Raw genomic sequence first — 17,885 nt, 5'->3', positions numbered from 1 at the left:
CTTATTTCTGTGCAAAATGCAGTCACAAATTGCTTCTAAATGACTTCAGAAGCACCCTTTTGAAAATATGCATTTTGTTCTTTTATTTCACTTTGAATTCTAATCTTGCTTTTAACATCCTCCAATGCATTTTCTTCTATTTTATACCATCCACCTTCAAGGAGAGATATTTTCTCTGCTAAATCAGCACATGTCATATCAAATGATGAAATCAGATTTGTAAAGGCTCCCCTCCTGAAACCTGCCAGTTACAGAGGCACCTTGTAGTATTCACAGCTCACTCTTACTGAAAATAAGGCACATAGAAGTCACTGGCATATGGAAAGAATAGTACTATTATGCAGTGAGGCAGCAAAAAAGCAGTAACACACTGCCTTGAAGAAGGTATCACATTACAGTCTGACAGGCCAGAGTGCTGATGGGGGAACACTATTCGTTAAGGAAGAAGAAGGATGATCAAAAAAACAAATTACTTAGCTCATTCTGCCAAAAAAAAAACAGGGTTATGAATAGAGGTCCAAGATTATTGGTGAAGTTATTGTTACTATTCACTAATTCTGAAACACTATTATTTCATTAGTACATAAAGTTAACATGGATTATGATGCAAGTTTTATGATCACTGAATGGGTGGGTATTAAATTAGGTAACATTTTACATTGTCACAATTTTGATACTTCACATAATTAAAAGTTAATGGTGCTTAAATGCAAATGCTGTATCTTAGCATGTGAGCTTATTATTTATCAAATGGTTTTTTTGTGCATAAATTATAGCATTAAAATATACTCATCCAGGTATAATGAATCGTGCACTCTGCATATGCATTTCCAATACAGATTCTTGATAAAATTTTGTAAGGCTCAAACCATAAACAGAAAATGGAGAATAAACATAGACAAACACAGCAGCTATCATATTTCCAGAATTCAATGTTGCTTTCATCCTTCTTGCAAAGTTTAAATTGTGACCAAACTTTAATTTGTTATAATAATATACAAATCTGGTTGTAAGTAAGTTATGTTCTCCGCAGGGCAGTGTTCTGGTTTGATCGGAGACTTTAATGGGGTGTTGTGTATTATATTGCAACACTAGAATAAAAACTTGGGTGACACCACACTGAACTTTGGAAAGGACACACCATCTGCATCTCAAAAGAGAAAATATGCAAGAGCATTGTGACATTAAATCACTGATCAACAAAAAAATAACTTCATGTCATTAGCGCAACAAAAACAGAAAAATAGCATCTGAATTGCTAACTTTGATGTCGAGCTATTGCTGACTGGGGCAATGTGAAGTGATGCTGAGATTTTCATGATTCTATCACCCTTAAAAGCAGCAAGTACTCTAGTCTCCTTAACAAAATTGTGGTCTGAAACTGTGCCCTATGCTATTAGTAACAAACAAATATGAAATCACTTCTACTTTAAAAAGGAAGGCCGGCAGTTATACAACCTTTCATGACCTCAGGTCATCCGAAAGTGCTTTACAACCAATGAAGTACTTTTGAAATGTAGCGCCTGTTGCAATGTGGGTAACGTTAAATGAGTTATAAACCTTGATTAAAACTGCAATAAGAGGAATTTTCATTTGAACGTGTTTGTCACCAAAATGGCACAGCATGATTACCTAATTAAAATGTAATTAACTTCCTGAATATTTTTCCTGCAGTCCTACCTTTGTCATCCACTGCCATTATCTGTGTTATTGGTTATCAGGGGAAAAACTTCTCTGGATAATGGTGAATTCACGTGGATAATGCAAGGTAGTGGAATTTGGGCCTGCTCATGTTTCACTTGACCTTTGCCCTTCGGCAAGATCAGGTGACATTGGATCAGCTGATCCTGCAGCTGAATTCATGGGTCAAACCTCTGCCCCAGAGACCCACCTGCAATTCCAGGCCCTGCAGCTGAGAGGGTTGGCCAAGGAAACTCTGTCAGAGGCACCAGTGGAGCTACAGAGGTAAGCAGTAACAGCAATTTGTGCTCACTCTCAGCAATCCTGTCCATGGCCTACCCCAGCACCCATTTCAGTCGGGCTGCTGACTTAACAATTCCCAGCGAGCCTGACTGTCGAGGTGTGCTGTTGTTGTTAGTGAGCGGAGTGTGTTTTCAATGTATTAGCTAACGTGGTGCGGCCGGTGTTGCATTTGACGTGTGCCCCACCTTGAAAGCTGATTTTAAAGCTGGCAGATCTTAGCTGAAGTTGTCAATAGGATGGATGGAAGGGTGGATAGACACTGGCTTTGAGGCTGACCTCTTGTAGCTACAGGCCCTGTGTTTGCATGGGGGGAGTTTTATGGTGAGTTTCTATGGGTGCTAACTGCCGGAGGTAGAGTTGGATTAGTGAGATACTATGATGTTGCAGATTCATCTTAATATCTGGGTAAGCGCAATGGAGGAATATGATCCTGGGGTATCTTGATTACCTAATGAACTTCAATTGTCCATCAGAGGTTTGGGGAGGGGTGGGGGGAAGAGGGCTGCCTTCTTCTCTGATGGAGAGCCCACTGTATTGTTATATTTCAATATTTCAAAACTGATTGCCACTGGTGCGTTCACTCACCTTCATTCTCTCACCATTGATCCCCCTCCATTGCTCTGCCTTTTTCATTAGATAGTTCAGCTCTTGATTTGACATCTCCAAGTCCTGGGGTATGAGAAATCTCTCCTCGGCGCTGTGCAGTCGGTAGAAGACATCTAGCAGCCTCCCATGGTTGTGTAGCCTTCAAAGTGGTTAAAGAAATACACTCAAAGTTATTCACCTAACAACTTTGGGTTTAATATTCTGCACACGAACAAGCAGAGTACGGTTTCAACGTCCACCCCTGCATTCCTCTGGGCAATGCCCTGAGAGCTGGACACTATTTAAAATACAAGGAAACAATTCCAATCAGCCAGAGTTATGGGCTCCTCACAACCTACCTGGGACTAGTATCATTTTGTTTTTACGGTGTGACTATGAAATCAGTGCAATGTTTAAAAATATATACTGTACCTCTTTAATATGTAATTAAAACGAGGATAGCAGCACAGCCCATCTATGTATAGCCCCTGAGGCATTTTTTGAGAAATAGGTCATACAGTATGTCACGGGTTCCACTGACAGCCAATAAGAAACAGCAGCTTCTGAAGCCAAGATGCTTCAGTGGCCTACATTTGCAACAATTCGTTGCACTGTGAGTGGCAGAAACCATTATTTTTGGCTCATGTTTTAATATTGGTCACTTAGTTAAAGCAGATATTATGCAGCAAAGGTGTGAAATTGATATTAATGGGTAAATGGCCGGGTTCAGCTATAATGCCCAAGCCTGATATTAAAAGAATGGGAAAGATGAACATTCAAACACTGAAGCCCAGAGGTATTCTGTACCCATTCTGGATGTTTTAGATTGTGTGTGTGTGTGTGTGTGTGTTTTTTTTTTCTGTTTTGTGTGTTGTTTATTAATCCTCTTCACTTGTCAGCCTGCTTGTCCCACCGCTTGGTGAGGACAAATAGGGTTAAGGACTTTTATTCTGCAGCCTCATTGTTAATTAAGGGTTTTTACAGGAAACCATTTTTGAAGTAAGCCAGCAAATACAATGATCTAAAATGACCAATACCGAGCTGTATTTGTTCATTATGCTGTTTTTGTATTTTTGATCATAATAAGTGTTTGCCCACTAAATCAAAGGACACAGAAATGCTTATTTAAATGCTGTATATTCATACATACACTCCAATTGGCCATCAAGCATAACCCCTCGCTACCTTCACAGCAAGAAGTCTGTCTGTAACCCTTTAATTGCTTTTTTTTATTGTGTGTTGGGTCAACATCAGAAAGAAATGCCATTTGAGGAGAGAAATATTAAATCCTGTATCAAATGGCTTCTCAAACAAAATTTCTAAATCATAATATTTAAGTTAATCACAAGTGAAATAATATAGCATCTGGGCTATGTTTATGGTCAAGAATAGTATTTTTGTTCTTTTTAATACACATATATTTCTGCACAAAGACATAGGTGTACTTGTTAGCTAAATAATTGGCACTGTTTAGAAACTTCTTTAAAAGAAAGGCATTGGATACAGGGGGAAATCTTTGAAAGCAGATGATAAATGGGATGGGAGAGTTGGCTTTTGTGCCCCTTAAAATTTATGGGCAAGCTGTCAGCTTGAGTGACTCTGACGATTGAATAGCTCCCCCCATTGGAGGGAGGGGTCATAGGCAAACCTGACATCAGTTTCCATTGGCCAGATTCTGGTAAAGTGAAGCTGAGCCGAAGCTACTCTCTAAGCACTGAAAGCCAGAATGTGTCCACCGGAAAAGGGCTCCGGCCAAGCTGGCAAGGCTTTAGAGTCTTCTTGCTAGCGGATGGGAGAAGGGCGTTCCCCACCCACCACCGCCCCCCTTCCCCCCCCCGCCCCCCTTCCCCCCCATATTGCCAGGACAAACCAACAGTGCCAAGGGGCAAAGCTTCGTGGGAGGAGGAGTTCAATCTTCGCTTATCTGCTAATAAGGCTGCTATGGATGTCCTAGATAGCTGAATAGCCAGAGCTATTAGAATCATGGAACGATTTCAACACAGAAGGAGGCCATTCGGCCTGACTTGTCTATGCCAGCTCTCTGCAAAATCAACTCACCTAGCCCCACACCCCTGCCTTTTCCAGGTAGCCCTGCAAATATTTTCCCTTCAGATAAGGAGGGTGAAGCAAGAGGAGGCAATGCCACAATGTACTTGGCCCTAGCACCCTCAATTTCTCTTAATATTAAACTGTGTCCCTCACTCAGTAGGTATCACAACCTGTTGCGTCAATCAGCAATTACTCTTGTCTACAGAACACCATTGCTTCCAGCTACCAACCATTTTCCCTCTTTCCAGATCCTGGTGAAGTCGCAACATCCATTGGTAGTGGAGGGAGAGGCTGAAGAATCTGCAGCTGAAGGCTCAGCAACTGGCACTCCCCAGGCATGGCCTAACACAGAGGGATCAACAGAAGTGTTGGACCAAGGGCAGGAGGAGAGGGTGGCTCAGGGCACAGTTTACCGAAGGACAAGGTTTCTCCCCAGCCCTGTTGGAGGGGGCAGGGAGATCATGACTTCCAGGGCCCAGCTGTCAGAGGTTAGCTGTGTATCACAGAATTTTTGCGAGCAGAGAACTTACAGTTAGAGGGGCTATGTGGCTTAGAGCATAGAAAAGTCTACTTCCAGCCTGTGCATGGCACTCATGCATTACTGCAATCCACTGTAGAACGTATGGAGACCTCTATTCAGACTGTTGTTGGGCCAGCCATCCAGGAGTCTCAGCCACCTGAGTGATCACGTCTCTCAGGGACATACTGAGCCATCATAAGCTCTGGCTTCTACCATTTCCTTCTGCTTGCTAAGAGCTTCAAAGATGTCAAAGCGCTCTTGCAGTCTTCTCTCTTGTAGATCACAGGGAGTGCTGAGGCACTGCCTCATGCAAGTGGCAAAGGCAGCAGGGCAGAGGAGCAAGCTGCCCTCTTTCAGGATGACTGAACACTTACTCCCATGCCAACCCCTTGTCCAGTGCCGGTCCTGGCCACAAAGTCAGCTGGGCCAGTCTGCCATCATCACCATCAATCCTTCCTAGCCCCCAGCTTCTTGAGGTTGCTGGCCATCTGAAATCGTGGCTGACCAAGACCATTTTGCCATCCCTGTATTACCTCTGTATACTACATCAAATCCAGTTGCAGGCAGCACACATCAGTGCTCACATTCACCATCTTTTGATTGAAGTTCTAATGAATTTCTAGCAGAAGTTTCTTTTGCGTGCTACATGTGGCATATATTGGAATAGACAGTCACCACCTGAATAGACAGACAGTCACCACCTGAATAGACAGTCACTACCAGAATAGACAGACAGCCACTATCCAAATAGACAGACAGTCACTACCTGAATAGACAGACAGTCACTACCTGAATAGACAGTCACCACCTGAATAGACAGACAGTCACCACCTGAATAGACAGTCACTACCAGAATAGACAGACAGCCACTATCCGAATAGACAGACAGTCACCACCTGAACAGACAGACAGTCACTACCTGAATAGACAGTCACTACCAGAATAGACAGACAGCCACTATCCGAATAGGCAGACAGTCACTACCTGAATAGACAGCCACTACCCGAATAGACAGGCAGCCACTACCCGAATTGACAGACACTACCCAAATAGACAGACACTATCTGAATAGACAGACAGTCAGAACCCAAATTGACAGATGGTCGCTATCCAGATGGACAGAGAGTCACTACCCGAATAGACAGACACTACCCGAATAGACAGACCGTCAGTACCCAAATAGACAGACAGTCACTATCGGAATAGACAGACAGTCACTACCCGAATAGACAGACAGTCACTATCTGAATTGACAGAGGGTCAGTGCCTAAATAGACAGACAGTTACTAGCTGAACAGATAGACAGTCACTACACAAATAGACAGACACTACCAAATAGACAGTCACTATCCGAATAGACAGACAGTCACTACCCGAATAGACAGATAGCCACTACCTGAATAGACAGACACTACCCGAATAGACAGGCAGTCAGAACCCAAATAGACAGACAGTCACTATTTGAATAGGCAGACAGTCACTACCCGTATAGACAGACAGACATTACCCGAATAGACAGACAGTCACTACCCGAATAGACAGACACTACCCAAATAGACAGGCAGTCAATAGCCGAATAGACAGACAATTACTACCCGAATAGACAGATACTACCCAATAGATAAACAGTCAGTACCCAAATAGACAGACAGTCACTATCCAAATAGACAGACAGTCACTATCTGAATAGACAGAGGGTCAGTGCCCAAATAGACAGACAGTTACTACCCGAATAGACAGACAGTCACTACCCGAATAGACAGACAGTCACTACCCGAATAGACAGACAGTCACTACCCGGATAGACAGAGGGTCAGTGCCCAAATAGACAGACAGTTACCACCTGAATAGACAGACAGTCACTACCCGAATAGACAGACAGTCACTACCCGAATAGACAGACAGTCACTACCCGAATAGACAGACAGTCACTACCCAAATAGACAGACAGTCACTATCCGAATAAACAGACAGTCACTATCTGAATAGACAGAGGGTCAGTGCCCAAATAGACAGACAATTACTACCTGAATAGACAGTCACTACCCAAATAGACACTACCTGAATGGACAGACATTACCCGAATAGACAGCCACTATCCGAACAGACAGTCACTCCCTGAATAGACAGACACTGCCCGAATAGACAGACACTGCCCGAATAGACAGACACTGCCCGAATAGACAGACATTACCTGAATAATCAGACAGTTACTACCTGAATAGACAGACACTACCCAAATAGACAGACACTACCTGAATAGACAGACAGTCACTACACGAATAGACAGACACCACCCGAATAGACAGACACTATCCGAATAGACAGACACTCCCTGAATACACAGTCGCTACACGAATAGACAGACACCACTCGAATAGACAGACACTATCTGAATAGACAGACACTCCCTGAATACACAGACAGTCATTACCTGAATAGACAGTCACTCCCTGAATAGACAGGCAGTCTCTACCCGAATAGACAGACACTCCCTGAATAGACAGGCAGTCTCTACCCGAATAGACAGACACTACCTGAATAGACAGACACTCCCTGAATAGACAGACACTCCCTGAATAGACAGGCAGTCTCTACTCGAATAGACAGGCACTACCTGAATAGACAGACACTACCACAGTGACAACGGTCATATGGGAAAGGTGTATCAAACCCCTATACTTATAAGTTGTGAAACTTAGTAGCCAATCAGATATTTTGGCAGCTGTTAGCCAGAATGTAGCACCAATATGTGTGCTTAGACATTCTAGAACTCATATGGAAGACTATCAAAAATCATTTAGTGGGTATTGGCACTCAGGACTTGTGGACCTTTGATGCCAATGAGAGTTTTTCCATGGTCTACCAGCAACAAACCCATATCCTCTTTCTGCACAGTTTTCAACAGCTATCAGCTCCTTGCAATAAAGAAAGGGACACTGATATTGAAGGTTATCACTAATTAAATAGAGAAAAGGATTTTAAATCAAACTTCCAAAATAGCTCATCCAATCCTTTCCGCACATAATCAAACAGATTTGGACATTTTAACAGAGTGGGACACTTTGCAGTTGTGAATGTTGAACACAAGTCCCCAGCAACGTCCAGATTAACATTTATCATTAATCCACCATTAGGAAAACAGATTAACTCATTAGTGGGAGTTTGCTGTCTTGCAAATTGGTTGCTGCATTCCCTACAATGCAACCGTGACTACAATTCAAAAGTGCTTCAATGGCTTGTAGAGGTGGTTTTGGACATCCAGAGGTCATAAAAGGTGCTATATAAATGCAGGTTCGTTCATTCATGCAGTGTCAGGGTTAACAGCAGACATGGCATGAAGACAAAGGGAAGTCTTAAATTCTCCGTCAGAGATACAGTATTTCTTTTTTAACACTGCCATCGTAGAAACTGGGAAATTCTACATTTTTCCTTAGCTCTAATCTCACGTTTACCTGTAAAGTGCCTCTGGCTAAAGGGACTAACTAGGGAGTTGTAAAGCTCTGCACTTCTTACTCGTATTTACAGGCCAGAAGCAACTGGCTAGAAAGAAAAGCTGGAGAGCTGGGTGATTTGCAATTGCTTGTTCATGAGGAGACAACCACTAGCCTTGTTAATAATAACACAGACATATGGGCATGTGAATCCGTACCTAATAGACTAAATTAGTCGGACACTCCTGGGGAAATACACACAATTTAGCAACACAAATGACATAAAACCTCCTTACGGTGTCATCTACTGAGTAACTGGGGATACAAAGGATTGAAATCCCAAACTTACAAGGGGAATGTGGAGGTTTTAGCAAAACACAAAGGGGCTGGTGAGCATACCAGTCTGACTGGATAAAAAAATAAAAACTAATCATGTCAGACCTCTTTATACAATAACGCAGCCAGGTGCCCAAATATAAGCAAAGTTTTCTTTATTATTGTTTAAATAAGAAATGTCCAATTAGATAGAGAACTTGTTTGTCTGATCAATGCAGTTACTTGTGTCTTCGAGCGTTGACATAGGATTACAACCTTTCCTCGCCTGAATCACCGAATTACCACAGAATGAAGAAATAAAATACTATGGAAAAGGATTGAGAAAATCAGAGCCTTTGTCCAGAAATATTTACTAAAGACGGGGCAGCAAGACTAAGGCCTTTTGCAGGAGATAGGGCTGCCAGGTCTCCTGGGGCAGAACTTTATGCTCGGCGTGCGGATGCCATGCCTGAGATGCCTGAGCGTAAAATGACGTGCGATGACATCAGGCGTGCGTCCCGATGTCATCGCGCACTCACGCAATATTTCGTTCGGCGGACACGCGCCAGAGCCGGCTTCGTGCCTGCTGATAATTAAAAGGCCTATTAAGGCCATTAACAAGCTAATTAAATTCAAATTTACGCTGCCCGGCCGGCGAGCAGGCAAAAAGGGACAGGCGGCCTTTACATTTTTTAGGAAACCTCATCCACAAGCGGGATGAGGTTCCCTAAAGCAAATAGACATTAAATAAAAACTTCATTTTGGAATTACAGAGTCACATGAGATGGGACATGTTTTATTAAATATTGACTGTCTCTATTAGTTTTTTTAAAAAGTGCTTCAATCTCCCGTGCCTCAGGGAGATTGAAGCGCTCTTTCGCAAACACATGCGCAAACAGCGTGCTAGGCCCACTCTCCCTCCTCCCCCCCACCACCCCCCGACCACACAGATAGCGCTGAGCGCTGCCGCTCGCAATCCACGGAGGGTGGGCCTTAATTGGCCCGCCTGTGTGAAATCACGTTGCGGAGCCAATCACGGGCGGCGGTCAGCTTCCTGATCACCCACTCCCACCGAGCCCGCCCGGCCGAGGGAAAATTTCTGGCCCTGGGCGTCCCCAGGAATGAAAGATTCATCTCCTGGGTACGGCTGTGAACAAAACCAAGATTAAAAAATCATAGGGGCACGAGAGAAAAAAAAGTGTTTTGATTTTCTTTTCGCATGCTCACTTATAACTTGGAAAACCTCAGGGACTGATTGGGTGGGGGAGGGGGGAATCTGTGTGCCTGGGGTGGCGAGGGGGAGGGAACGGAGTCTGGCGGTCAGGTGATGAAATCTCCAGGGATGCGTCCACCCAGAATTGGCAAGTGTCCTGAGACGATGAGGAGGTTGTGACAAGTCTCGCTCCCTGCAGTGTAGGAAATTGAGGCCTGTACTGCTGCCTTTCCCAGGCATGCTCCCATTTTCCACGTAGTGGCCTTGGGAAGCAGCAGCCCGTGGGGAACATGGGAAGAAAACCTTCCGGGGCATTGGGACTATTCCTGCCGTCATTATTTGCACCTGCTTGGGAAAGGGTTGGGGGGTTTGGGTGGGTGGGTGGGTGGGGGGGGGGGGTTGGTGTGGACGTTGTGGGGGTGTGGTGGATGTGGGTGGGAGGAGGAGTTGGGAGCAGAAAGGTGGAGGGCGAAGGTAATCCTGACAGGAGCTCTGGCAGGTGGAATGCAGGAGGGGAGGAAGGGATATCCCAGTCAGGGGAAACTAACTTTATTCTCCAACTTTGCTTTCATTCTCATTGGAACATAGGAACAGGAGGCCATTCAACCCATCGATCCTGCTCCACCATTCAATATGGTCATGACTGATCAATCAATTCAATGCCTTTTACCTACACTATCCCCATAACCCTTTATGTTATTGTTAATCAGAAATCTAGCAATCTCTACCTTAAACATACTCAATGATTGAGCTTCCATGTCCCTCTGGGATAGAGAATTCCAAAGATTCACAACCCTCTGAGTAAAGAAATTTCTCCTCATCTTGGTCCTAAGTGGCTTTCCCCTTATTTTGAAATTGTGTCCCCTGGTTCTAGAATCCCCAACCAGGGGAAACATCTTACCTGCATCTACCCTATCTATTCCTTTAAGTATTTTGTAGGTTTCAATTAGATCACCTCTCATTCATTCTTCGAAACTCTAGCGAATACAGGTCCAGTTTCCCCAATCTCTCTTCATAAGACAGTCCCACCATCCCTGGAACAAGTCTGGTGAACCTGCATTGCACTCCCTCTATGGCAATAATATCCTTTCTGAGGTAAGGGGACCAAAAGTGCACACAGTATTCCAGGTGTGGTCTATCCAAGCTTCTATACAATTGAAGCAAGACTTCACTACTCCTGTACTCAAATCCTCTTGCGATAAAGGCTAACATTCCATTAGCCTTCCTAATGGCTTGCTGCACCTGCATGTTAGCTTGCAGTGACTTATGGACAAGGACACCCAGGTCCCTTTGTACACTTTCTAATCTCTTACCATTTAGGAAATACTCTGTACATCTGTTCCTTCTACCAAAGTGGATAACCTCACATTTTTCTACATTATATTCCATCTGCCATGTTCTTGCCCACTCACTAAGTCTGTTCAAATCCTCCTGTAGCCGCTTTACACCTTCATCACAAAAACACATTCCCGCCTAGCTTTGTATCGCCCGTGAACTTGGAAATATTACATTTGGTCTCCACATCCAAATCATTGATATATATTGTGAACAGCTGAGGCCCAAATACTGATCCCTGCAGTACCCCACTAGCCACACGTGAGAATAACCTGTTTATTCCTACTCCCTGTTTCCTGCCTGTTAGCCAATTCTTAATCCATGCCAGTATATTACCTCCTATCCCATGTGCTTTTATTTTGCTAATCAACTTCCTGTGAGGAGGTTAACAAAAGTCTCCTGAAAATCCAAGTATACTACGTCCATCAACTCTCCTTTATCAATTTTGTCAGTAACATCCTCAAAAAAACACCAACAAGTTCATCAAACATGATTTCCCATTCGCAAATCCATGCTGACTATGCCCAATCTGATCATGATTATCCAAGGATCCATTTACCATACCCTTCATAATAGATTCTAGCATTTTCCCTACTACTAATGTCAGGCTAACAGGCCTGTAGTTCCCTGTTTTCTCTCTCCCTCCCTTCTTAAATAGTGGGTGACATTTGCTGCCTTCCAATCTTCAGGAACCATTCCAGAATCTATAGAATTTTGGAAAATGATCACCAATACATCCACTATCTCTATAGCATCCTCTTTCAACACTCTGGGATGCAGAATATCAGGTCCTGGGGACTTATCAACTTTCAGTCCCACTAATTTCTCCAATACAACCTTCTTACTTAAGCTAATTTCCTTCAACTCCTCATTCTCCCTAGTCCCTTGGATCTGTAAATCTGGGAGATTTCCTGTGTCTTCCTCAGTGAAAACAGACACAAAGTAATCATTTACTTTCTCTGCTATTTCTCTATTCCCCATTATGAATTCTCCTGACTCTGCCTGTAATGGACCGACATTTGTCTTAGCCAAACACTTCCTTTTTACATACCTATAGAAGCTTTTATGGTCCGTTTTTATGTTTTTTGCTAGATTGCATTCATATTCTATTCTCCCTTTCTTTACCAGTTTCTTGGTCTCCCTTTGCTGTATCCTAAAAACCTCCCAATCCTCAGCTTTACTACTACTTCTGGGAACTTTATAAGCCTTTTCTTTTAATCTTGTACAATCCTTAACTTGCTTTGTCAGCCACAGTTGACTGACTTGTTTTGGGTTATTGCACCTTGAAGGGATGTACAGGTGCTGTAAGCTATGTAATGGTTCTTTGAAGACTATCCATGGCCTATTTACAGTCATACCTTTTAATGTATTTTCACAACCCACCTCAGCCAATTTGTCCCTCGTGCCTTCATAATTTCCTTCATTCAACTTTAACACCCTTGCTTCAGAGTGAACGACCTTACTTTCAAACATAATGGCCAGAATATTTCCCTCATTGGGCGGGCTCGCTGGGAGAGGGCGGGCTCGGTGGGAGAGGGCGGGCTCGGGGGGAGAGGGCGGGCTCGGTGGGAGAGGGCGGGCTCGGTGGGAGAGGGCGGGCTCGGGGGGAGAGGGCGGGCTCGGGGGGAGAGGGCGGGCTCGGTGGGAGAGGGCGGGCTCGGGGGGAGAGGGCGGGCTCGGGGGGAGAGGGCGGGCTCGGGGGGGGAGTGTTTGGCAGGGGGAGGAAGGGAGCTGGTGGGGGCGGGGGGTCAGAAAGCCGACTGCTGCCCGCGATCAGCTCCACACCGCCATTTTAAGCAGGCGGGCCAATTAAGGCCTGCCCGGTGTAAGACGTGACTGTGGCAACAGGGAGAAGGGGCGGGCGGGGGCAGGAGCTCAATGTCCGCCAGGTCCAATGGCGACTGGGCAGCCAGGCGAATGCTGCCAGTGCAGCAGACGCACCTCATCATGGAGCTCATTAAACGGCAGGCGGGAGGACAGGTCGGCCCCGCGTTTCACTGCTGAGTGTCTCGCTGCCCTCCTGGAGGAGGTGGCAGCACGGAGAGAGATCCTCGTCCCCCGGGACAGGAGATGGAGCCACCCCCCCCCTCACCAAAAGGGCCTGGGAGGAGGTGGCATCCAGGGTCAGCAGCCACAATGTGGTGAGGCGCACATGGGGTGCAGTGTCGGAAGCACTTCAATGATCTGCTGCGATCGGGAAGGGTGAGCACTGTGTTGGCATGGGTCACTTTGCACAGCAGTTAGGAGCTGCCCAACACCCCCTTGGACCTCAGAGGTCTTAGGGTGTGAGTGGCAAATGTCAATGAGGCAGCATCTGGGCATGTGGGTGAGCCCTGGCTGCTTGGACTGAGTGTCTTGCAGCTCCAGGGTCATGAATCGGCTGAGCCCTGCGAGGTGGACTAATCAATGCTCCTCTATCCTTTCAGGAGAAAACATCCCATAACCATACCAAGAGGTTGCGGACTGGTGGAGGACCACCCCACCTTCTAATCCTAACTCAATATGGGCAGGAGGCCCTGGAGCTGGGAGGCACCATGCGCCTAGGTCAACTGGCCGCGGTGAGGTTGGGATGCCACTGGGAGGTAAGAGTGCAGCGCACTGAGGTCAGAATGTCTGTAATTGCAACCATTCCACTGTTGTCTCTATATTGATGTGAGCCTCGTACATGGGATCCCCATTGATAATGGAAAGACGAGGGTACACTGATCCGGGTGCCAGGCATGTGCAGTAACCGTGTAACAACTTCAACTACTGACATGTCCTTGTTCTTCCTTTCAGGCTCACCAGCAGCTCATCGAGGTGAGGAGCCTGAAGGCCCACCACTGACCCCAGAGGACAGCACCCATCACAATGCACCTGCATCACACCCTCTCTGCCAAGCAGGCACCAGCACAAAAAACAGCTCCATGGTGGGCATTACATCAGCGGCTAGTGTCTCGATGCACATCAGTGAGGGCACTTCACACTCACTGGAGCTGCAGGCGGAGGCAGAGAGTGCCCAGGGCGCCGGCTGTCAGAGGACTGCTGGAGACCAGGAACATGCTCAGACGATGGCTGATGTGGTGCCTCTGGAGTCGTCCCTGAAGTAGCAGATGCTGGAAGTCCAGCAGGGTTTGCGGGAGGACCTGGCAGAGGTACATGAGGGTATGCATGCTACGGTCTCCACTGTGGAGGAGTCTTTGCTAAGCATGAGCAATGCAATGACCCTCTTGGCCGAGCACATTGCCTCTTCCATGGAGAGAGTGGAGACTCTCATGGAGAGGCTGCTCCAGGAGCTCAATCAGGGGTTCCTGGGGTTGCACTCGGACCTGCAAACCCCCACACCGGCAACGACCTCAGCTGGTCAGTGTCAGTGTGGGAGATGGATTGGGCACCCAGTTTTCCAGCTAGGTGCCCGTCCATCAATGGTGAGCAGGGAGGTCCAAAGCGACCTCACGTTGGCGCACGATCTGCCTGTCATCTCTGTGGGCTCCTCTCAGGGCACTCCAGATGATGGCAGCAGCTCCTCCGTCCCTCTGCCAGTGACCATGGCATCCGATGAGGCTGCGGTGACCGGGGAGATGCCAGCTGTGGAACTGGCCGCTCCCTCCCAGGTGGGGCCTTCACAGGCTCCACGGGCCAGAGGACGGCCTCCAGGGTCATCAAGGCCAACAAGACAGCAGAGTCAGCAGGCTGTCTCCAATGCCAGTCCCAGCGAGGTGGGGGAGCACCTGGACGTAGCGCTGTAAACAAAAACTTAAAGCACCTTAAAGGGCTTTTCACTGATGATATTTTTCTTCCCCCAGTTTTATGTTAAATATTATTTGGGGTGATGGATAACACCTTTCAATTTAATTTGTTTTATGTATGCCAGGCACCACAGTATTAAATGTGTTTGTGTTCAACAAGCCTCTGGGTGCTTCATTAGTTCTGTAGGTGCAGGGTAACCCATGATGTTATGAGTGACTTGTTTGTCATTGAACTTTATTGAAATGGCACACAGTGCATGTTGTTCACCAAGCAAATGTTCCTGTCAGGTATCGAGTATGGAGCCTGCAGCCCTGGCATGTGGTGGTGGTTCTCATTTGGTAGGCTAGCTGAAGGAGCGTTGGATCAAAGCCTCCCAGGTGTCCCTGCCTCCCTGGAGGTTGCCCAGGTCAGCTTCTATCCCCTCAGTGTTCTCCTGACAGTGCTCGTCCTCGGACTCACTACTGGACTCATCATCTGTTGTCAGAGCAGCTGCATCAACATCTTCTTCCTCCACTGCATCCCCCCTTTCCAGTGCCAGGTTGTGGAGAGCATAGCATTCAACCACTATCAGCGACACTCGCTCTGGGGGGTATTGTAGTGCTCCCCCTGAACAGTCCAGACATTGGAAGTGCATCTTGAGAAGACCTATGGCTCTCTCTACCATCGCTCTTGTGGAGGTGTGGTTTCTATTGTACCTCTGCTCGGCCTCAGTTCTTGGATGGTGGAGAGGCGTCATGAGCCACCTTCTGAGGGGCTAGCCCTTGTTACCCAGCAGCCATCCATCCAGCTGGGCTGGAGCACTGAAGAGCCTTGGCACTTGGGAGCGTCTGAGTGCTGAAGCGTCATGGGGGTTGCCAGGGCACCTTGCACAGACTTGTAGAATCTGCATCCTGTGGTCACACACTATCTGCAGATTATGGAGTGGAAGCCCTTCCTGTTGACGAAGGCACCCGGCTGACCCGCTGGTGCCTTGATGGCCACATGTGTGCAGTTGATGGCACCCTGGACACGGGGGAAGCCAGCAATTGTTGCGAAGCCTCTAGCTCGCTCGGTCTGGATGGCCTCGTCCATGCGGTAGTGAAAGAAAGTCAGTGCACGCCTGAACAGAGCGTCTGTCACCAACTTGACACAACTGTGGACAGAGACTCCACAAAGATCAACCATTGACCCCTGGAAAGAGCCAAAGGCATAGAAGTTGAGGGCAGCTGTGACCTTCAGAGCCACTGGCATGGGGTGCCCACCCACACAGTTGGTGCAGATCTCAGGGCTAATCATCTGACAGATGGAGGTCAGTGTCTCCCTTGAGAGGCAGAGCCTCCTTCGGCACTGCATCTCAGACATATTGAGGTAGCTGCATCGCCGCCTGTAAATCCTGGCAGCAGCATAGTGGCATCTTCTGCGGCCCTTTCCGCCTTGGACTTCCTGTTGGCCCTGCGCCCCTTATGCCTGCGCCTGTCCTCCTGCAGGTCCCATACCTGGAGGCTGAATAGGGAATACCTGGCCTCATTCCCCTTCTGGCCCTCTTTCCTCCTCAGAGGAGTTGCCTCCAGTGGAGACCACAATCCCCATTCCCAAGGCAAGGGAGGGCTGTCTGATACCTGGAAGGCCCCAAGCATTATGACTCCTCCATAGCCTTGAACCGATGTCTCTTATTTCTGTCAAAGCAGCTCTGAAGCGAAATGGAGATGTCCTGTTCACATCAGCAAGCAGCAGCAACTTATAAGCTAAAGTACAAACAACTCGCATTAGCGAGCCCACTCACCCCTCATGCCCTGCCCGTGGATGAGGTTTTTGGAAACGAGGCCTACCCACCTGATGCCCTGAAATTCACACGGTCTATGTCAACTCCCAGACAATTGGTGCCTCAAGGGCCTTAACTGGCCCGTTAATTAGTGGTGGGCGCACCTCCATTTTCATTGTGCGCCCACTTGGCGAAATACCGCGAGGCTGCGCGATGATGTTGGGACCCACGCCCGACATCATCGCGCGTCACATTATGTTTGTGCGTGTCGGCCGTTTACCGATGGTAAAATTCTACCCAATGTAAAATTCTCTCATAGTGTGGTCACTCATCCCTAAATGTTCTTTTACAACAAGATTATTAATTAGCCCTTTCTCATTACATAACACTAGATCTAAAATAACCTGCCCTCTAGTTGGCTGCTCAACATACGGCTCTCGAAAACCCCCCCCAACACGCTCCAGAAACTCGTCTTCCACAGAATTGGTGCTCAACTGGTTAACCCAGTCTATATGCAGATTGAAGTCAGCCATAATTACTATATTGTCCATGCTACACGCTTCTCTCATCTCCTGATTATTACCATGCCCTGCATTAGCACTACTGCTTGGTGGCCTATAAACAACTCCAATCAATGTCTGCTGCCCTTTGCTGTTTCTTAGCTCCACCCAAACAGATACCACACGCTGTCCTTCCGATCTCAGATCCTCACTTACTAATGCATTGATCCCATCCCTTATTATCAGCGCAACTCCACCTCCTTTCCCTTCTTGTCTATCCTGCCTAAACGTCAAATATCCTTGAATATTCAATTCCCAGTCTTGGTCACCATGCAGCCATGTTTCTGTAATGCCAATTATATCAAAACGGTTTACCTCTATTTGTGCCTTTAGATCATCTACCTTATTGCCAACGCTGCGCACATTCAGGTAGAGTGCCCTTAACTTCGTCTTTTTGACATCATTCCGCATACTCAATGCT

At 46.6% G+C, this 17,885-nt stretch overlaps 1 protein-coding gene across 1 annotated transcript in view; it reads right to left on the bottom strand.

Annotated features, from left to right (window-relative positions):
- ofcc1 (orofacial cleft 1 candidate 1) overlaps positions 1-17,885 on the bottom strand; it is a 333,910-nt gene that overhangs the window by 96,575 nt on the left and 219,450 nt on the right. Inside the window, exon 21 of the mRNA XM_041190069.1 lies at positions 2,569-2,728. Coding sequence (XP_041046003.1) covers positions 2,569-2,728 — 160 coding nt within the window. The remainder of the gene's footprint in view (positions 1-2,568; positions 2,729-17,885) is intronic.

Source organism: Carcharodon carcharias, chromosome 6, assembly GCF_017639515.1.
Source record: "Carcharodon carcharias isolate sCarCar2 chromosome 6, sCarCar2.pri, whole genome shotgun sequence".
Taxonomy (NCBI): domain Eukaryota; kingdom Metazoa; phylum Chordata; class Chondrichthyes; order Lamniformes; family Lamnidae; genus Carcharodon; species Carcharodon carcharias.
The sequence above is the reverse complement of the archived record's forward strand: the minus strand, read 5'-3'. Positions and strand labels throughout refer to the sequence as shown.